Raw genomic sequence first — 19,325 nt, 5'->3', positions numbered from 1 at the left:
AAGATAGCTGATCAGACTATCAACACCAGACGACTCCATCTGCCATTCTAGAAACCTATTCTGGAACTCAGAGACTAGTTAGGTCTCTGACCTGCTGGACTAATCGGTTATATAATGCGCGCAACCGAATTAGCCTCTTATTCCACCTCAATAGGCCTACTCTGGCCCCTATGTATCCCATATCTGATCGTTTTATCCAGTTTTCAAAACACTTGTACCTATCTCATTCCAAAACCATTCATTTTAACAGCACACATAGAAAATCTAGTTCACAAATCATTTCATTCGAGATAGGTACCTTTCGAAGTTACTTTTCCCCAAACAGGTTGAAAACAGTGATTTATAACTACAGGGGATACGTAACTTAAAACATTTATGTTCCTTTATGAGAATAAAACATTAGCCTATTCATACGTACTGAACCATAAAAGAATGGTCAGGGTACTAGCCTTGCAGAGCTTTACAACTAACTCTGATTGACCTTAAACCAATTTGGATGCTCGGCTTAATCATCTATCTATTAGACTATTCTGGACCCAACTTTAACACTCAGGTCATTCGCTTGGAATCTTGCTGAGCTTGTCGACTGATCACTGGGTTATATTTAGTTCGACGCCAACTTTCGAGCCTTCCGGCTGGAACCTACAGAGTCAAGCTACCCTATGTTAGACAACCAGTTATGCTTGACATATCCTCAATATCAATCCTACCCAAACGATAACAATCCCAACTTGTACTTACTTGTATTACTCTAATACACAAAATAAGTATGACTCATGTACTTAAAATTCGGCTCAGTAACTAGTTTTAGAGAGTACCTATGTACGACTCTTGATACAAAAAGCATGGTTTTTAGAATCCCTTTTCATAAAATATATATCCCAAACTAAATTACATATTATTGGCCATTTGGAATCTCGGTTCCGAGTTTTAACTTAGATTGGCGGAACCGAATTTATACTTAATTAATCGTTAATAAGATAAACCGACCAACATAGGTTAGTAAGTTTATCTGAGTAACGGTTAATCAAATACAACTCAGGGTCACACTAATCCGAGTTAGTACTCGTATCAGAAATTAGATTTGAGAAACGATCCGCCTATAATAATATAAGTAAACGACTTGATTAATAAGTCTGATAATTATAGAAAATGTTTCTGAATGTCCGAAATAGTAATCTTTCGAAATTCGGACAACACTTCCTCTATTTATCGTACTGCCAGTCGATATCATATCGACACAATTCCAACAACCCAATCAACACAGTTCAAGTTAACTAATCCAACGATACTTATTTTAACTACTACTTTTTATTTTGAACTTATAAAATAAATTTATAAATTATTATTTAGCTCAAGAGTCATCATCGCCAATAATCCGTCAGCTCAACGAGAACATCGCTGACGGCGACATAAGTTCGACGGTACCCTTACGGGCTTCCTGTCGAATTTCACCATAATTTTACAAAACCTAATATTTATCGATTCGTATAATCATAGAAACAATAATCAGATTTACAAAATCAATTATCCAGAATCTCGGAATCAATTCGCACAACACAGAACACATAATAGGAATGTAACTGGAAATGCGCACAGGCAACAAGCGCGTGCCGGCCACCTCGCCGGAGAAGATCACGGCGGCGGCCGGAAATAAGGGAAAAAAACGACAGAAAAATACAGAACAACAACGACCACGTAGAAAACCAGCACTCACAAACCGCATACACATATACTTATAAGTATATACATACACAGCAAACCACCAGGACAACCACCAAGCCAAACCGGCGGCAACTCGCCGGAGTAACAGGGCAAAACGATGATCGCAGCACAGGGGAAAAGAAAGAAACGGAGGGATAAAATTTAGAGCACATGAGAGATTAATCCCCCCTTTTTTCCGATTCCCATGAAGCCGTGTGAATGATAAAAGAAAGAGGAGAGGTTTCTAGAGTTTTCTCGAGTGAAACAAGAACAGGGATAAGAATAAACGTATTTATCTATTTTTTTCTATTCTATAAATACTACTTTATCTGAAAACCCAGCAAATAACACAACACTTTCTGGTTAACGAACAAATTCTGCGGGTTAATTAATCCGAGAAACTACCAAATTGGTTTTAAAATATCGTAAATAATCCAAAGTTATAAAAGTATATTTTTCATAATTTTTTAAATATTTTTGGATCACACAAGATACCCGCATTTAACCAAATAAATGAATCAACGCGTGGGTGAAATTAATCCCAAAAATTTCCAAAATAATTTTAAAATTCTCGAAATATTCCAAACTTAATAAAATATGAGTTTCAAAATTTTTGAAATATTTCTGATTTTAATATTGATTTTACAAATAACTATAGTCTAGAAAAACATTTAAGGGTAAATAATTAATGAAATATCGAATTCTAAATTTTATAAAATCCCAAAAATAATAAATAAAGTTACAAAGCAATAAAAATAATGTTAGATATAACTCAGGTATTCCTAAAAATAAATTTAAATATAATCACTTTTTAAAATACAAACAAAGCAACACAACTCAACAATTAACTACACAATTGATTCTCGAACACCAGTAATCTCATATAAGTAATAACAAAGCAATAGTCCGCTGACAGAACCCATATACATATTTTATTTATTTACTTATTCAATAATTACATATTTAAATAATAATAAAAATATACGAGTCGTTATAAGTATGGTGACAGTGTCACCCTGTCTCGGGCATTTATCTCCTGAAAAGTAGCCATTTAGAGTTCCATTAATTTTAACTGAGAATTTAGTTGTGGAGATGCAAGCATAAATCCAATATATGGCCATGTTGTAGTGTCCTTCCTCTATGTTGGCAACAAAATCCTAATTCTGTTATGTATTGGCTCCATTTGTTTTTCATTGATTTCATCATCAGTGTGATTTTGGCCTCTAGAGGTGCCACTCCGTCTATGTGACAACCCTTTATCTGTTATGGAATCAATTACTTATTTCATGAGAATCGAGAGACTTGACCTTATACGGTTATGACTCGGACAATTATGTGCAATTATTAATATTTTGTTTGTATAATATTCGGTGTTTAATCAAATGGATGTGTTGTGTGTTATATGTATGAAATGAGATGCCTTAAATGTCGAAAATAAGATTATGTGACCTTTATGTAATGATCTGATCGAGTCGTATAATTTCTATGATTTTAAAATTATTTTCATATTAAGTTCAAACTTTTTTATAAAATCGGTAAAATTGAATTTATCCCCAAAATCTTTTGTGTTATCTTTAAAATATGTGTGTGCACTTTATAAAAATTTAAATTGGATTTATTTTGATAAGTACTTATTTTTAAATAATTTTCAAATATTATTTCATTTAAATGAATATATTTTGCAAAATTCATGTTTAACTAATTATTAGCTCAAAAAATATTTTAAAAATATTAAGAAGAAGATAAATTTGTGTATTTTATTTTATTAATGATTTTCATATTCTAAAACCTAAACTTCCTAATAATTTTGCATTTTATAATTGATTTACAACATTTTATTACAAACATATTAATTAGGAAATTACATTTTTGCCCTGAAGTCTTTTAACCCAAAACCCACCCATAGTCATGTCTCTCCCATGTTCTCTGGATATCTCGTCTCTAACTCTCCTACTTGTCTCTTTCTCTCTTTTTCGACAGTTATCATCACCATCGTTCCTTTTTGTTTTTCTTGATTTTAAACTCGGTTCGAGTGTGTGTATAATTACGTGTATAATCAATTTTTTTGTAAACTCTTTTAACCGGGGTTCGATTTTCTTGAATTAAATTTCGGTTTTTGATGATATACCCTTATAATCTAGCATCTCATGAGTAATCGATAGTTTTTAAGGCTGGAAACCCTTATTGGGGCACCGCCCGGAAAATGCACCGCCGATTATGAGCTCCGACGAGCCAGCGGTGGACCGTGATGCTTGTTTGAGTCCTATAAATAAAAAAATTGCTATTTTGATTCATGCATGTCAATTTTGAGTTAACTTTCGAATTTTAGTTTCATATAAATTTGATATTTCGTTCAAATCTGGTTCAGGTTTTGAGTTTAATTCGATAAATGATTCATTTTTGTGCTTAAATGTTTGATATGATATGCATATTCGTTTCGTGTAAATTTTAGATTTTAAATAATTTCCAAATATGAGTTTGTAGATTTTAGTTCGTGTTATATCTTATGCTTGATAATGATGATTCATTTATATGTGTTGATAGTTTAATTTAGTGATGCATGCGAGTTATTTGCTTTATGCAGATTTATTAGTTAAATTTCAAGTTTTGGTTCGAAAGTATAGAAATATATTTTCATTATGTGTTTAATTCATCGATATGGCTAAGTAGTTACGTGTTATGTGTATGTTATGATTGCTAATGAGTTTAATGGTTAGTTGTCGAGTTTATACGAAAGATATCGTTCGGTATGTTAGTAATGTGGAGTCTCGGATCGATATGACGACTTCGAGTATATTATTGTTGAGTAATTGATATAAGGTATGTTAGGAAATAGGGAACCAAAACACTAGGAAGGAGGGGGGGGTGAATGACTAATTTGAGATTTTTAAACTCTTTTTTCGAAATTGGAAGAACTCATAAAATAAACAAGTTATAGCAACTTAAATAATTGAAAGACACGGGGATTTTATCAATTCACTTCATATTAGATATAAAGAAATTGTGCCACAACTTCTAAGAAAAACAAAGTTGGTTTTTCCAACTTCCACTCAAGAACAAGTTCTTGAGTTGGCTCACAGAGAGAGAAAATTTTAGAATCAATTTTTGCTCGTTATATTTGCACAACTAAAATGGGATAAACACAATATTAATACTACCTTGTACTACACTGAGTACTCATCCATTTAGAATAAATAATCTTGTCCTTCTAGGGGACACGTAGAATCTTTTAAGGACCACATCCTTTTCATTTTTCGCTCCTGATCATTTACTGTTTGTCTTATTTTCTTTCTCTCCAAGTTTCGCTATAGGCTTGACACATGTCCATGAACCACATCCATGTACAAGATACTGTAGTGATCTATTTCTTCATTTCTGGTAATTTGTACCTTCATTTGTCCTATTGTGTAGAGGTCGAGTGAGGATATCGTGAACTCTATTTGATTTGAATATGTTATCATAGTTTACTTTTGACTTCTCGATGTAGTGTAATTCTGCACTTTACAGTTTAGCATTCTCATTAATTTCTCGGTGTAATACAGAATCAGACTTCTCGATATAGCCCAAGTTTGGAGTTCTCGACATAAGCCAAACTTGGACCATATCATAGTTTAGTTGTAAACTCTGATGGACTTTTCGATATGGCTCTTCTAGACTTTACAATATTAAACTTAGATATATTCTGCAACTTTATTGATCTTCTATCTTCAATTTGTTACTTGAACAATTTTTATTGAATTTTTTCCAAATTGATTTATTATGTAACTATTATGCACAAGACTGTTGCATGAGAAAATTTAAACTCTTATATCATTATGAGTTGTCTAGGATACAATCAGGACAATATATCTTTTTTGCTAAAAGGCTTTTTAATATAAATAGGAAAAAAGATACATAAGGTTTAAAAAACCTTAAGAGAGGTAGGAGACAAGCCTTTTCACCCAAGCATAATGTCAAGAAATAAACCTCTCACTAAGATAAATGTTTCACTTTATTTGTTCATGCAAAGTAAATATTGTGACTTGAGTAGACTCGTTATAATGATATATATGTGTCTTAAATCTAGCAATGTAGTTGTTGGTTATTGGCTTGTTGGTATCGATATTGTAGAGTAGGATTTTCGAAAAACGTGTGTTTTAGCAAATCGTGAGTACATTCTTATTGTTATCAAAATTACTAATTGTTGTGTAGTTAATTATATGCGTACAGTATTACAAACTTTATTTTTGTATTCAAAAAACTAACTTAGAGTAGTATTATCTTGATTCATATTTAGTTGATGGTTACTTGACTAGATAAACCTAATAATAAGAATTAGTTGGTCAGTCTTATCAATTAATAGTTAATTAAATACAGATTTGGTCTAAGTAGTCTAAGTTACATTTCCAAACTTTATTTCCAAACAACTAATATTATATATTCCTTTTGGTGGAATATTTTGCAAAAATAATTACTAAAACCTATTTTCTATAATTAAACTTATATACTTAAAAGCTTTTAAGGAAGATGTCGTTTAGATAGTTAAAAGTTTAGCTGGTCAAGTGGAGTGACCTTCCAACCCTTCCTCATCCATATTTAAATATTGTTTTGTCTCGTTTTTTTTACTATAATACATATGCTGACCCTTTTCACGTACCCCTTATTTTATAACTAAATTCTATTTTAAAATAACCTTTTATTTACTTAAAATTTTGTCCTTGAATCCATAATACTTATGTTTTTCTCCAAATTGCGTTCCTTTTAAATACCTTTCCTTTTCATACAAACATATCTTACTTTCCTGAATTGAATCTAAATAATGATATTAAACTCAAAAGAGTCTTGTTCATTCAAATGGTCGGTATTAATTTAAAACTTAAAATATTCCATTGAACTTGAAGTAACAATCTCGTTCAAAACATTTCTACGGAATCCTATGAATTGGAGGCGTAAGTGGCCAAGTAACGTTGGTCTAGCACTTTATTATATGTATATGACTAGTAATGAGACTAGCGAGACTAGTAGAAATACTAGTTAAGGCCAATGTGTTGTCACGGGCATCGTAATCATGTCCAGAAGGGAGGGCGAAAGTCTCATCTGAGAATTATGTATGGCTGATTACATCTCCAGTCTTATAACAAGTTAATTTTCAAATAATTAATATTTTCATACAGTTATACTTTTGATTGAATCCTTTTAAATTAAGAACATTTATAAATAGTTTACTTCAAATCCCGGTTGAATCGTTAAGTTAGATTATGAGTTATGTTTACTTGCTGAGCGTTAACTCATTTTGTTTATTCTCCAACCCTACCAAAGAAACAAGAAAATGTCGAGGCTTAAGTTGACCGTGAGGAATAGTGTGTACAGAGGACCACCTACCATAGTCAAGTTCTCAGTATCTAATAACAACTCTAGATAGACCCTAACATGGATTTTTGAAAGTTGTAAATTGTGACTTCGTATTTAGACCTTTCGTTTACTTTTTCTAACATTTCTAGTACCAACTAATTCATTCGGACGGCGATAGACTTTTGAAGTTACTTGTAAAACTCTATCTCTGAGTTGTCCTTGTAACTTATTTTGGTGGGTAATAATAATTTCTTTTGTTTTGTTTTTATAATTAGTTAGTTGATGCTTGTGTCATACCAACACTACTAAAGTTCTGTGTTGAGTTAAGGGACCAAGTCTTTATATTATTGTTTTTACACGGTTATATTGTATTATTGTTGAATGTGACCTTCCGGTCCAGGCCCCGGATAGGGAGAGCGTCCCATAGACTGTTTAGAATTAGGCAATGCCAACAAATACGCCAATAAATACTCATATAGGGTACAATCTAATTCTGAAATGACAATATTTATTTCCGTTCAAAATTTTTAAAAATAAAATTATGCAAGCGGTGGAACTAATACTTTAATTTTGTGTTTTATTGTTTACTTTGTATTTTTTTTCATTTTCATTTCTTGCGATTTTATAATTGAAAATTGAATCAAGATTTTTGAAACTGAAACTGATCTGACAGTTGCGATTTTTTATTTTAAAATCGAAGGTTTGCACGATTTTAGTCAAATCACAAGACTACAACAATTTGAACCGTGCTTTCCCTTAACTTTATAGATTATCACAAATTTTTTTGACATACATCTATCACTTCGTTATATATCTAAGTATATGCTAAAATTTTATGACAAGAACCCGTATCTTTATCCAAAAGATAGTAAGTATTCCAAAGAAATTTTGGAACCTTCTCAAGAGTTAGTATGTTTAATCCACTAAATTGCTTAATAGCTCCCTAATTCATATCAAGAAGTAGCTTAAAATGGACGCTCCATAACATCAACTATGAAACTATGGATGATGTTAATTTGTCTAATAACATGCTGTATTTTTTCGTCGTAGATATTTTCGTCTTGCTCCCTAATAATTTCAAATACCACTCTTTTGTCGATCTCAAAATAAATTCTGAAATATTACGGATATTGCATCAATCATATTTAGATATAATTTCACTTTATCAAATCAAAGCTATACAAACAAGAAGTCAAATAGTTCAAAAAAATTTATTTAAACCGTAAATAATAAAATGATAAAGTCTTGTATATATTTATTGAATATGTAAATCATAATTTTATAACTGTACATAATATAAATTTAAAAAAAATATAATAAATTTTGGTATGGGGTAGAGAATAAAGGTTATTTTTATAATATAGAACTAATTAATCTATATCTTAAGTATATATTATTTATTTAGAAAGTAACTAAAAAATTAAGCTAAATGATTTGTAGAAACTAGTATTACTATTTTACCATAATTATCTCTCGACATAAACACTTGAATCAACTCTGTACAATTATATCTATGTTATCCTAAAATAAAGTTATGTCAAGTATCGGTCTCTCCATAAAAGAGTACACTTGCTATTAATCTAAATATAATTTTAATTTAGTTGACGTGTTAATATTAATAACATTATTTTCTCTCATCCCACCAATTTTCTCTCTCTTACTTTTTAAATTTTGTAACCTTATTTAACAATTTTATTTAAAAAAATTATCAAATCTAAATTCTAACATTTACTAATTAAAATAAAGTAATTTACAACTATCCAAGTGATGCTAAAATAAATCATATATACCGAATGATATTACTTACTTAAAATTACACAAATTATGATAATTAATTTATTTATTTGAATACTAAAATTATAAAATTTAATAATAATAATTTTAATATAACCAGATATTTATCGCGAAACTAATCTAGTTAAATAACAATCAACAATATTTCAAAATATAACTACCAAATATATTAAACAAACACTTACCATGTGTCACACACATACACTAACAGTACCCAATAATGCAACACAAGCATAGGATGCCATGAACCGATTATACATCCGCCACATGGCATTTCCACATCATCCCCCAAAACCATGCCCTGGGTCTATGTCATTTCCGAGTCAACTCAGTGAAAAACTCGCGGAGGAGACATGATAAGGACTAAAGGTGGGGAAGCATAAGTAGGGACAGAAACGTCATTCTCTATCACCCCCCACATTTGTACCCCCTTTAAATACACTCTGTGGAGCCTTGCTTGTTTAGATTTTCACAAAGCAACCTCACTACTTTTAATCTATATTTGCACAGTTTTTTAATATACTTGCACACCGCTTGGTACACAGCGGTTTTCGAGCTATTACCGGTTTTCTCAAGCCGTTTTTCGGCGTCACACAGCGGTATTGCGTTTCTCACCGTGTTGTACTGTTTTTAGTGTATTTTTTGTTGACTTTAATTGATTATTTGTGTTTAATTTGTAGATCTAGATGATTTTAGGTTTGTTTTACTGTATTTGCTTAGATCTGTGCTGATTTTGTAGTGTTTGTGTAATCATTTCATGTATTTTCGTTTTTGTTGCTATTTTAAATGTATTTTCATTGTGTTTATGTGTGTGTAGATATTGTGATGTTTTAATGGAAGTGTTTAGGTTAGATAAGCATTAATTAAAAACTATAAATCATTTTAAGCAACAAAAGTAGAGTATTAAATGGACATATATGCGTATAGATACTCAATAAAATCACCAACTAAGATTAAATATGTATTGCTGTATTTTTTGTTTTTATTTAGTGTGTGTGTTGTGTTGCAGTTGTATTGTTGTTTATTTATTAGTGAGTTTGCGGTAGTTAGGTTAATGTACTATACATGTTTAATGGTCTTAATCTTTGATATAATGTTCTTTCTTATTTTTGATTGTTGAAGCTGTTGGTTTCTCGTATATTTTTGTTTTAAATTTCGTGAGAGAGCACATTTATACATCTTTTCGGGTTTATTTTAAAAGCTTTAACACGAGTTATTGGTTATGTATTTGGATAGCATATATACATGTTTTTGGGGTTATTTTAGAAGCTTTATAAGACGAGTTGTTGGTTATGTATTTGAAAAGGGTATATGAATGTTTCCGGGTTTATTGTTGTAAATTTCTGTCGTTTGGGATTTTTAAGTATGGGCTTGGGTGTTTACTTTTATGGTAAGAGTCGAACTCTCCCCATACTTGTGTAATATATGTGAGAAGAGTTTAATGCTCTTCTCGGGAGGTTGTGACCTGTGAGAGTACATGTTATTTGTGTATTTGATTACATTTTTGACTTCAAAATTCCATGTGGGTTTTTAGATTTTTTTTTGTTAGCCTGTAAATAACAGTTGTGGTTTATGAACGTTGTCATATAACATTTTGTAATCCCTATAATTTGATGTTGCTGTTTGTATTCACTGGATGTAGTTATCATCATGGTAAGAAAGAGGCGAACTGATCCTTCAGGTGGTGGAGAGAGCTCAGAGACTCAGGATTCTGGTGCTGGACAGGGTGCACCTCGACGCCCCCCTCAGCAGCCGCAACAGCAGCAAGGAAGAGGTGCACCTCAACTTTATCCACAACAGCAGCAGGGCCAAGGGGGTAGAAGCGTCCACCCACAGCAGCAGGGTCAAGGAGGAAGAGGCTTTGCTCTGCAGCAACAGGGTGCAGGAGGTAGAGGTTTTCCCCCTCAGCAACAGGGGGGCGGGTATCAAGGACGTGGAGGATATGATGGTGGACGTGGTGGCCCGCGGGGTGGTGGTATGGCTCCTCAACAGTACCTCAGTGAATCTACTAATCAGCAGCAGGGCAGGGGTGCCCAACAGCAACAAATCCGTGGACCACTGCCCCAACACCGTGGTGGTGGTGTAGCTGGTGGTGGTCGTGGAGGATTTGTACCTACTGCTGGTGCTAGGGCACCAGTCCCCGAGCTGCACCAAGCTTCCCAGGCTCCACCTCAAGCAGGGGTATTGACTCATCCCATGCCTCACGTGATACTGGATGAAGTGATTCAGTCAGAAGGTAGTTCTTCAGTTGAAGCAGCTGAATCATCATCTTCTCGATTGGCGCAGGAGCTTCAGCAAGTCTCTCTGAAGTCTGAATTTTCATCTATTGAGGCTGCTCAGCCTAATCCTGTCTCTAGCAAGGCACTTAGGTTTCCACTTCGGCCTGGAAGGGGAAGCACTGGTTCACGTATTGTTGTGAAGGCCAACCATTTCTTTGCAGAGTTGCCTGATAAGGATTTGCATCAATATGATGTGAGTGTGACGGAATGTTCTCTTGTGTTGCTCTCTATAATTCAATATACCTAAATTTGTTTTTTCTCAAATCTAAAATGATTGCCACATTCATCAGTTGGAAGTTCTTCTAAAAATTTGTCCAGTCTGAATTTAACTCTCACCAGAAACTGACATTCATTTGCTGTAGTTTTATTTATTTATCTTTTTCTCATTGTATTGTAGTGCCAATGTGCAATCTTCTCATCAATTAGATTTCTTCTTGATGTCTAGGTTACAATCTCTCCCGAAGTCAGTTCTCGTGGTGTCAATCGCGCTGTGATGGAACAGCTAGTGAAACTGTATAGAGAATCTCATCTCGGGAAGCGTCTTCCAGCATATGATGGTAGAAAGAGTTTGTATACAGCAGGCCCTCTTCCGTTTGTCAACAAAGAATTCAAAATTGTTCTGACTGATGAAGATGATGGATCTGGTACTGCAAGGTATATTTTGTATGTTTGTTTTAGCTTCCTGAATGTTCAAGTAAACATTGTTGTAACAATTTGTTAGTTTTAACTTCCAGAATGTTCAAGCAAGCATTTTTTAACAATGTGAATTGGCTGTCTTATATGCAGAAGGGAAAGGGATTTTAAAGTTGTAATCAAATTAGCTTCACGTGCTGACTTACACCACCTGGAAATGTTTCTAAAGGGAAGTCAGGCTGATGCACCTCAAGAAGCTTTGCAGGTGTTGGACATTGTTCTGAGGGAACTGCCTACTGCTAGGTGAAGGCTATATAACGTTCACGTCATTACTCATCCGTCTTCTTATTGAGTCAGGTGTGTATTTATATAGACACAATATACACCTATTTATAATAAGTTTGTGTCTGTCATGTAACAGGTATTCTCCTGTGGGGCGCTCGTTTTATTCTCCTGATATTGGACGAAGGCAGCCATTGGGTGAAGGGTTGGAAAGCTGGAGAGGCTTTTATCAAAGTATACGCCCTACACAGATGGGATTGTCGCTTAACATTGGTCTGCGTTCTCTTTCCTTTATTTTAGTTCTGTTTTTTGTTTGGATTGTTTTTATTGTATCATTGAAATGATCATTTGTGACTAATACTCATACATTCTTTTTGTTTAAAGCCCCTTTTTATTGATAAAGACAGCTGACTTCTATGATGTAGATATGTCCTCCACTGCATTCATTGAGCCTCTTCCTGTCATAGAATTTGCCTCGCAGCTGTTGAACAGGGATGTCTCGGCCAGGCCACTGTCAGATGCTGATCGCGTAAAGGTTTATTTTCTCTTTTGTAATTGACTTTCTACATTATGCTTTATTGACCGTTGAGATAATATATTCAGGTCCTGTTCAGTGATAGTTAAAAGTATATACACTCCGTTTTAAATAGATCCTTCATTGGTTGTCATCGGTGGTGTTATGTGTCATTTATTTTTGTGCTCCCAACTGTGGAATGTTGTATAGCGGAACCTTGAAGTTGTGATGCATATTGGTGCTTTGATATTTTTGTGCACTGGGCTTCTAGTTTGGCTTAAGCAAAAGGAGATTGTTATCCTATACGTGGTTTTGTGAATCTTCTTTCCATTTCTGTCGCACTACAAAACTTCAAGTATTCTTATGAAGTTTAATTATTTCTCCCTTTATATGAATGATATTTTACCTTGGACTGAAATATCCTTTTCTTCAAGTATTTACTTTTGTTGATGATATTTTCTCCATTTCTATCACTTGGTTTGCACTATATCACAGTCAGCCTTCTTTAGTTCATTTTTTTGTTGATGGTATTGATCTTAATTCTTGCTGCACATCGCATGCCAGATCAAAAAGGCCTTGAGGGGAGTGAAGGTTGAAGTTTTACACCGTGGAACGATGCGCAGGAAGTATCGCATCTCTGGTTTAACATCACAGGCAACAAGGGAGCTCACGTATGAGTCGCTTTAATTTTAACTTTAGAAATATTTACCGGCCTGGTGTTCGTCTTGAATGATTTGGTACTCCTTTATCTACAATTCAGTTTCCCAGTTGATGAAAGAGGTACAATGAAGGCTGTGGTTGAGTATTTTCGCGAAACTTATGACGTTGTCTTAAAACAAACTCAATTGCCTTGCTTACAAGTCGGTAACCAGCAAAGGCCAAATTATCTGCCCATGGAGGTTTGTTCTTTTTGCTCTCCGCTTTCAATGTTTCGAAGCTAGAGGGGTACTCATGTAATTATTGGTTCAGGTCTGCAAAATTGTAGAGGGTCAAAGGTATTCAAAAAGGTTGAATGAGAGACAAATCACTGCATTGCTCAAAGTTACTTGTCAGCGTCCAAGTGATAGGGAGTCCGATATTCTCCGGGTTAGTTCCTACAGCAGTTCTTTTGTGTTTTGCACTCATATTCTTATGTTTGGGAGCTTTCTTGTACTCTTTTGCTTGCTGTATTTTTATTCTTTTTTGCTATAATTTTCCTGCAGCAGTTGACGTGTATTGTTCATATTATATATATATATTATATACATATATGCATGTGACTTGACACTCACTCTATTGTGTACTCATCTGCTGTGCCTGTTACTCAGACTGTTCAACATAATGCATACGCTGATGATCCCTATGCTAAGGAGTTTGGAATCAAAATTAGTGATAAGCTAGCCTCGGTAGAAGCAAGAATTCTCTCTCCGCCATGGGTATTGACTTAATTTATATCTTATTTATTCGTTTATTGTAGTCATATTTCAAAAGCAAATTCCTTTTGCTTGATTTTGTGAATGGCTCGTGATTTCTTGTGCCAGCTAAAATACCACGAAACTGGACGTGAGACGCGATGTCTACCCGAAGTTGGCCAGTGGAATATGATGAACAAGGCAAGTTTTATATTTATAAAATAATAGTGAGATCAAGTACTGCTACTTAATTGACATTCTGTAATTGAAATTGTTATCCTTTTTTCTTGAAGAATAAAAGCATAATCCATTTCATTGCTTGAATTGGTTTCGCTGAAGTTAGGATATTTGCATTTGCAATCATGTATGATAAAACTTGACCTGGCAACCATATATGTTGTGTTCTAATTTATTAATATTTGTTTCAGAAAATGGTCGATGGGGGAATTGTAAATAATTGGATGTGTGTGAACTTCGCACGTAATGTTCAAGATAATTTGGCTACTGGGTTTTGCTCAGAACTCGCACAGATGTGCACCATATCGGGAATGGTATTACATGACTTTTATTTGCTTTGATATGTTCCACATATTGTCTTTAACTGATTATAAACAATTTTTTCTGTGTAGCGGTTCAATCCTAATCCTGTGCTTCCAGTTGCTGGTGCACGTTCTGAGCAGGTTGAGAGAGTGTTAAAAACACGTTTTCAGGATGTGCAGAAACTCAAGAAGGAGCTTGACCTATTAATTGTTATTCTTCCAGATAATAATGGCTCACTATATGGTATGGAATCCATTTGCAATATTCTGATATTATATTTTCCATGGCCTAGTTCTAAGATTATATCTACTGTGTGATTTTGTGTCCGCGGTTGTGCTTGAACGCACGCTTCTGCATGATGGTATCTGTCTCATTGATTGTTGCTTTTGACTACTCGTGAAGGTGATTTGAAGAGAATTTGCGAGACAGACCTTGGAATAGTTTCACAGTGTTGCTTGACGAAACATGTTTTCAAAATGAGCAAGCAATACCTGGCGAATGTGGCCTTGAAGATTAACGTTAAAGTTGGAGGAAGAAATACTGTTCTTGTTGATGCATTATCAAGGCGCATTCCACTTGTCAGTGACCGCCCAACAATAATTTTTGGTGCTGATGTAACCCATCCTCATCCTGGAGAAGATTCTAGCCCCTCGATTGCAGCAGTATGATATAAAATTTTAAAGGACTACTTCTGACATGCTTGGTTTAAATATTTTCACTTTTAATATGTATTATTGCCTCTATTTGACCGGAATATGTATATTTTGATGTCTTTAATTATTTTATTACTTAAATTTGATGCAAGATATGTTTCCTTAAATTCAGGTTGTTGCTTCCCAAGACTGGCCAGAGATAACAAAGTATGCTGGCTTGGTCTGTGCCCAAGCACATAGGCAAGAGCTTATCCAGGATCTGTACAAGAGCTGGCAGGATCCTAACAGAGGGACTGTGTCAGGTGGCATGATCAAGTATGTTCATTTCCCACCCTTTAACTTGATTGAAAAAAGTACGAAGTATCAGATCAATGTGCGGTTTATTTCTTTGTGTTTTTAATATCAAGCTGTTTATAATATCAGTTACGTTACTGTGTTATAGGGAACTCCTTATATCATTCCGCAGATCGACTGGACAGAAACCCCAGCGTATTATATTTTACAGGTAATTATTATTATTAACTATATCAGTAATTGGTGCCCTTTCATGGTGCTTGTGATTATTTTGTCCTAATCGCGAGCAACCTGCAGGGATGGTGTTAGTGAGGGGCAGTTTTATCAAGTTCTTCTCTATGAACTTGATGCAATTCGCAAGGTGGTGTTTTCTGTTACACCTAAATTTTGGCTGTCCTTGTCTTTAATTGTTATAATTTTTACTTTTATATGTTTTGATTTTAACTGTTCGTGATTTGTGAGTTATGATGTCCAAGCTAATGTTACTTCTGCATTTTTCACGGGAAAACAGGCCTGTGCTTCATTGGAGCCAAATTATCAGCCTCCGGTTACATTTGTTGTAGTTCAGAAGCGCCATCATACTAGGTTGTTTGCCAACAATCATCGTGACCGTAATTCAGTAGATAGAAGTGGAAATATTTTGCCTGGTATTCCTTTGTTCCTCCTACACTGTTATTAGCTCGTTATACATAGTATCATTACATTACTTGTTTCTCCCCATAAAATCGCAGGTACTGTTGTGGATTCCAAAATATGTCATCCCACTGAGTTCGACTTCTATCTCTGCAGCCATGCCGGCATCCAAGTAAGTTATTACCTGTTGATTCCTTAAGCGGTATAGGAAAAATTGAGAACTAGGGACTCTGTCTTATGTATTTTGTTGTGCAAACAGGGAACTAGCCGTCCAGCACATTATCACGTTCTTTGGGATGAGAACAAGTTCTCAGCAGATGGATTGCAGTCCCTCACCAACAATCTATGTTACACGTAAGTTCACTTTTGTTACAGTTTGCACATGAGTGGTACGAGAAATTGATACCTGAAGTCACTGTATCTTATGGGCTTTGATTAAAACATATGTTTGTTGATTTGCAGATATGCCAGGTGCACAAGATCTGTTTCAATAGGTGAGTAATAGAATCACTATTTCCATTTAAACATGTTTTATCTGATTCAGGCAACCTGTTGTATTAAGTCTTGAATGTTGTGTGTTACAGTGCCACCAGCATATTATGCGCACTTGGCAGCATTCCGAGCTCGCTTTTATATGGAACCTGAGACATCCGATAGTGAGTCAATGGTGAGTGGTGCTGCTGGTGGCCGGGGAGGAATGGGGGTTGGAAGAAGCACTAGAGCTGCAAATGCAAATGCAGCTGTTAGGCCCTTGCCCGCTCTTAAAGAAAATGTGAAAAGGGTCATGTTCTACTGCTAGAAGTCTTGGAAATTTGGAGCACTTGTGTTTGGAGCACTTGTGTGAACAATTCTATGCTGCTGTTGCTTTGATAGTTGTGAATCTATGTTGTTTTTCATGTACTTAAATTCGGTAACTTATTGCCGAAATTTAAATAATTGAACGAATATTTATTTGGTGAAATATAAATTGATCAGCAGATAAAACCCCCCACTATTTCCATATCTGTGATTGCTTATAAAATGATACACGTCTTTCTTTCATAGTAGAATGTGAGAGTGCTGGATGGTTTAGTTCTGTTTCTTTCGTAGTAGATTATGAGAGTACTGCGTGTCTTTTGGTCATGTGGACAACAAAAGATTAGATTCAGTGCCAACTTTTTAAAATTAAAAGACTTGGGATTTTAAATGATTTTTTATGAATTTTGAAAATTCTACTGTGCCTATTTTTAATGGATTTATAGAAATTATCACTGAAATCTGCAAGACTTTACGTTATTTATTTAACAAATTCTGTTAAAATTCGCGTACAATTAAAATCAGCAACAATTATTCAAAATTAATGAATTGTTATAAATTTTTTAAAATTTAAATTGAATACATCCCCAATTTTTTTAATAAGATTAAGATTAAAGCTGATAATTTAATATACTACACGGAAAATATCAATAAAAAATATAATATAAATGAATATGTGCCTTTTCACGATAGAACACGAATTCTGAACAGTTACGGATATGTATTTACACTTTACTCTTCAGTATACGACACAAAAATATTCTAAATAAATATTTAAATACATTTATAAGATATATATACACATATTTTTCTAATATATATATATAATCACACACATATATATATATATATATATAAATATATATATCAAACATAGACTATTATACATATATATATATATATTATATCCAAAAATATAATATTGTTATATATTTACTCATTTTATTTATCTCTTTAATTTTATAGGTAAAATATACATGAAACGAGGAGTTACATATATATGTTTTTATTTTTTGATACACAAATTCTAAATACGTACATATATGTGTTTATCTTTTAACATATGAAATATAAAATTACACAATACGAAAGTGTACGAAACAATACAAATTACCGACTCTAATCCTGACTAATTATGATAATAATAATGCCATAAAATTCCGTTACACATCATCTGTTTTTCTTTCATCTTCGACCCCTTCCCTGCAACATGAACACAACAGCCAATTCACCCTCTTCCCTTTTATATTCGTAATATATTCGAGCGCAGTTGATTGGGAGATTTCACGGAAAATCCAATTGTTTTAATGAGGCAATCACTGGACAAAACATGTTTGCACATGTGTATATAGCATATATGTGTTGTGAACATATGTTTATGTGTGAGTTGTATAGAGTTCTATATTCAAACAAAAGACATGAATTTGTATTTGGTTATTCTACCAAAACATGTCTCCGTAAAATTTATGATACGATATCTATACTGCATATGCGTTCACATAATTTTCAACACCGGATGTGTATCATACAAAATCTCAGTGGCAAATGCAAAGTAAGGAAAAAATAACTATCTCTGTTCAAATCGTTATTAGAATAAGACAATGAAAGTTTTAAATTAATCCTTCAGCCCTAATTTAAGCTCTTGTGCTCGGGGCGAAGAGACTGAAACTTAAGGAGGGAGGGTAATTATTGTAAAATGTATTATAGTCGACAACGCAAAAAATGACATAATTATTAACAATAAAAATTTAAGCACCGAATTTTTTTGAATGTTTTGTGTTGTATCAAATAAAATATTATACGTTTTATTACAAGAATTATAAGTGGTCATAGATTTTAACTGTTATATGTTTTATATATGTAGTTCGATTCCGGCTATTTTTCAGCTATTTTATTTTGTGATAAATGCGTTTATACGTTGATAGGGTATAAGAGACCCGGATATACGTCAACCTGGACTAAAGGAATACAGGCTCAACTAACCTACTAAGACCCCCCTCTCCCAGGCCAATCAAGCATAGGAGCCCAGGCCCGAGTCTATCCTATTACCCGGATCCGGATCAAGGCTCAAGCCATCATGAGGGGGGTCCCAACAAACACATTCACATCCCACAACCCGCCAAGGAAGGGTACGTGGGCACGTGACTATGACAGCTATCAACAACCAACACACCAGACAAGTACAGCGCGTGTCAGAAGGCCGTTAGGACACTCTGGAGGTGGTCCTGCCCTGGACACGTGTAAGCAATCCACCCAAGGCAGACGTCCTCTGGTCCCAAGATCCAACGACCCAGATTTGGAGGTAACTACCCCTAAACCCTACCTTGGGGCTATATATACCCCCAAGGCTGAAGGGTTTAGGGGTTGGAAAATATACACTCTGGCACACCCACACCCTCTCATATATTCATAAACACACAGCAGCCATCACATATACACATCCACCACACACCACAGCACCTCTACATTACATATACATACC

At 34.2% G+C, this 19,325-nt stretch overlaps 1 protein-coding gene across 1 annotated transcript; it reads left to right on the top strand.

The window, feature by feature from the left end:
- Positions 1 to 9,271: 9,271 nt before the first annotated feature.
- Positions 9,272 to 17,048, top strand: LOC141705489 (protein argonaute 1-like). Its single transcript, XM_074508416.1, has 22 exons — positions 9,272 to 9,428; positions 10,472 to 11,301; positions 11,554 to 11,762; positions 11,895 to 12,044; positions 12,163 to 12,296; positions 12,449 to 12,558; positions 13,102 to 13,208; positions 13,298 to 13,436; positions 13,507 to 13,623; positions 13,845 to 13,952; positions 14,058 to 14,129; positions 14,357 to 14,479; positions 14,558 to 14,711; positions 14,871 to 15,130; positions 15,294 to 15,436; positions 15,564 to 15,626; positions 15,713 to 15,776; positions 15,927 to 16,062; positions 16,147 to 16,220; positions 16,308 to 16,402; positions 16,511 to 16,542; positions 16,633 to 17,048. Exons 2-22 carry the CDS (start codon positions 10,480 to 10,482, stop codon positions 16,845 to 16,847), a joined length of 3,327 nt encoding a protein of 1,108 aa, XP_074364517.1. The 5' UTR covers positions 9,272 to 9,428; positions 10,472 to 10,479; the 3' UTR covers positions 16,848 to 17,048.
- Positions 17,049 to 19,325: the final 2,277 nt, after the last annotated feature.

This window comes from Apium graveolens, unplaced genomic scaffold, assembly GCF_009905375.1.
Source record: "Apium graveolens cultivar Ventura unplaced genomic scaffold, ASM990537v1 ctg8923, whole genome shotgun sequence".
Lineage (NCBI taxonomy): Eukaryota > Viridiplantae > Streptophyta > Magnoliopsida > Apiales > Apiaceae > Apium > Apium graveolens.
This window is presented reverse-complemented; position numbering and strand designations above follow the sequence as displayed.

What these genes read in the sequence shown, in the direction of transcription:
- LOC141705489 (XM_074508416.1), top strand. Translation starts at nt 10,480, where the DNA reads ATGGTAAGAAAGAGGCGAACTGATCCTTCAGGTGGTGGAGAGAGCTCA. An exon ending in CTAGCCCCTCGATTGCAGCA is followed by an intron (nt 15,131 to 15,293) that starts GTATGATATAAA and finishes CCTTAAATTCAG; the next exon opens with GTTGTTGCTTCCCAAGACTG. An exon ending in CAGCGTATTATATTTTACAG is followed by an intron (nt 15,627 to 15,712) that starts GTAATTATTATT and finishes AGCAACCTGCAG; the next exon opens with GGATGGTGTTAGTGAGGGGC.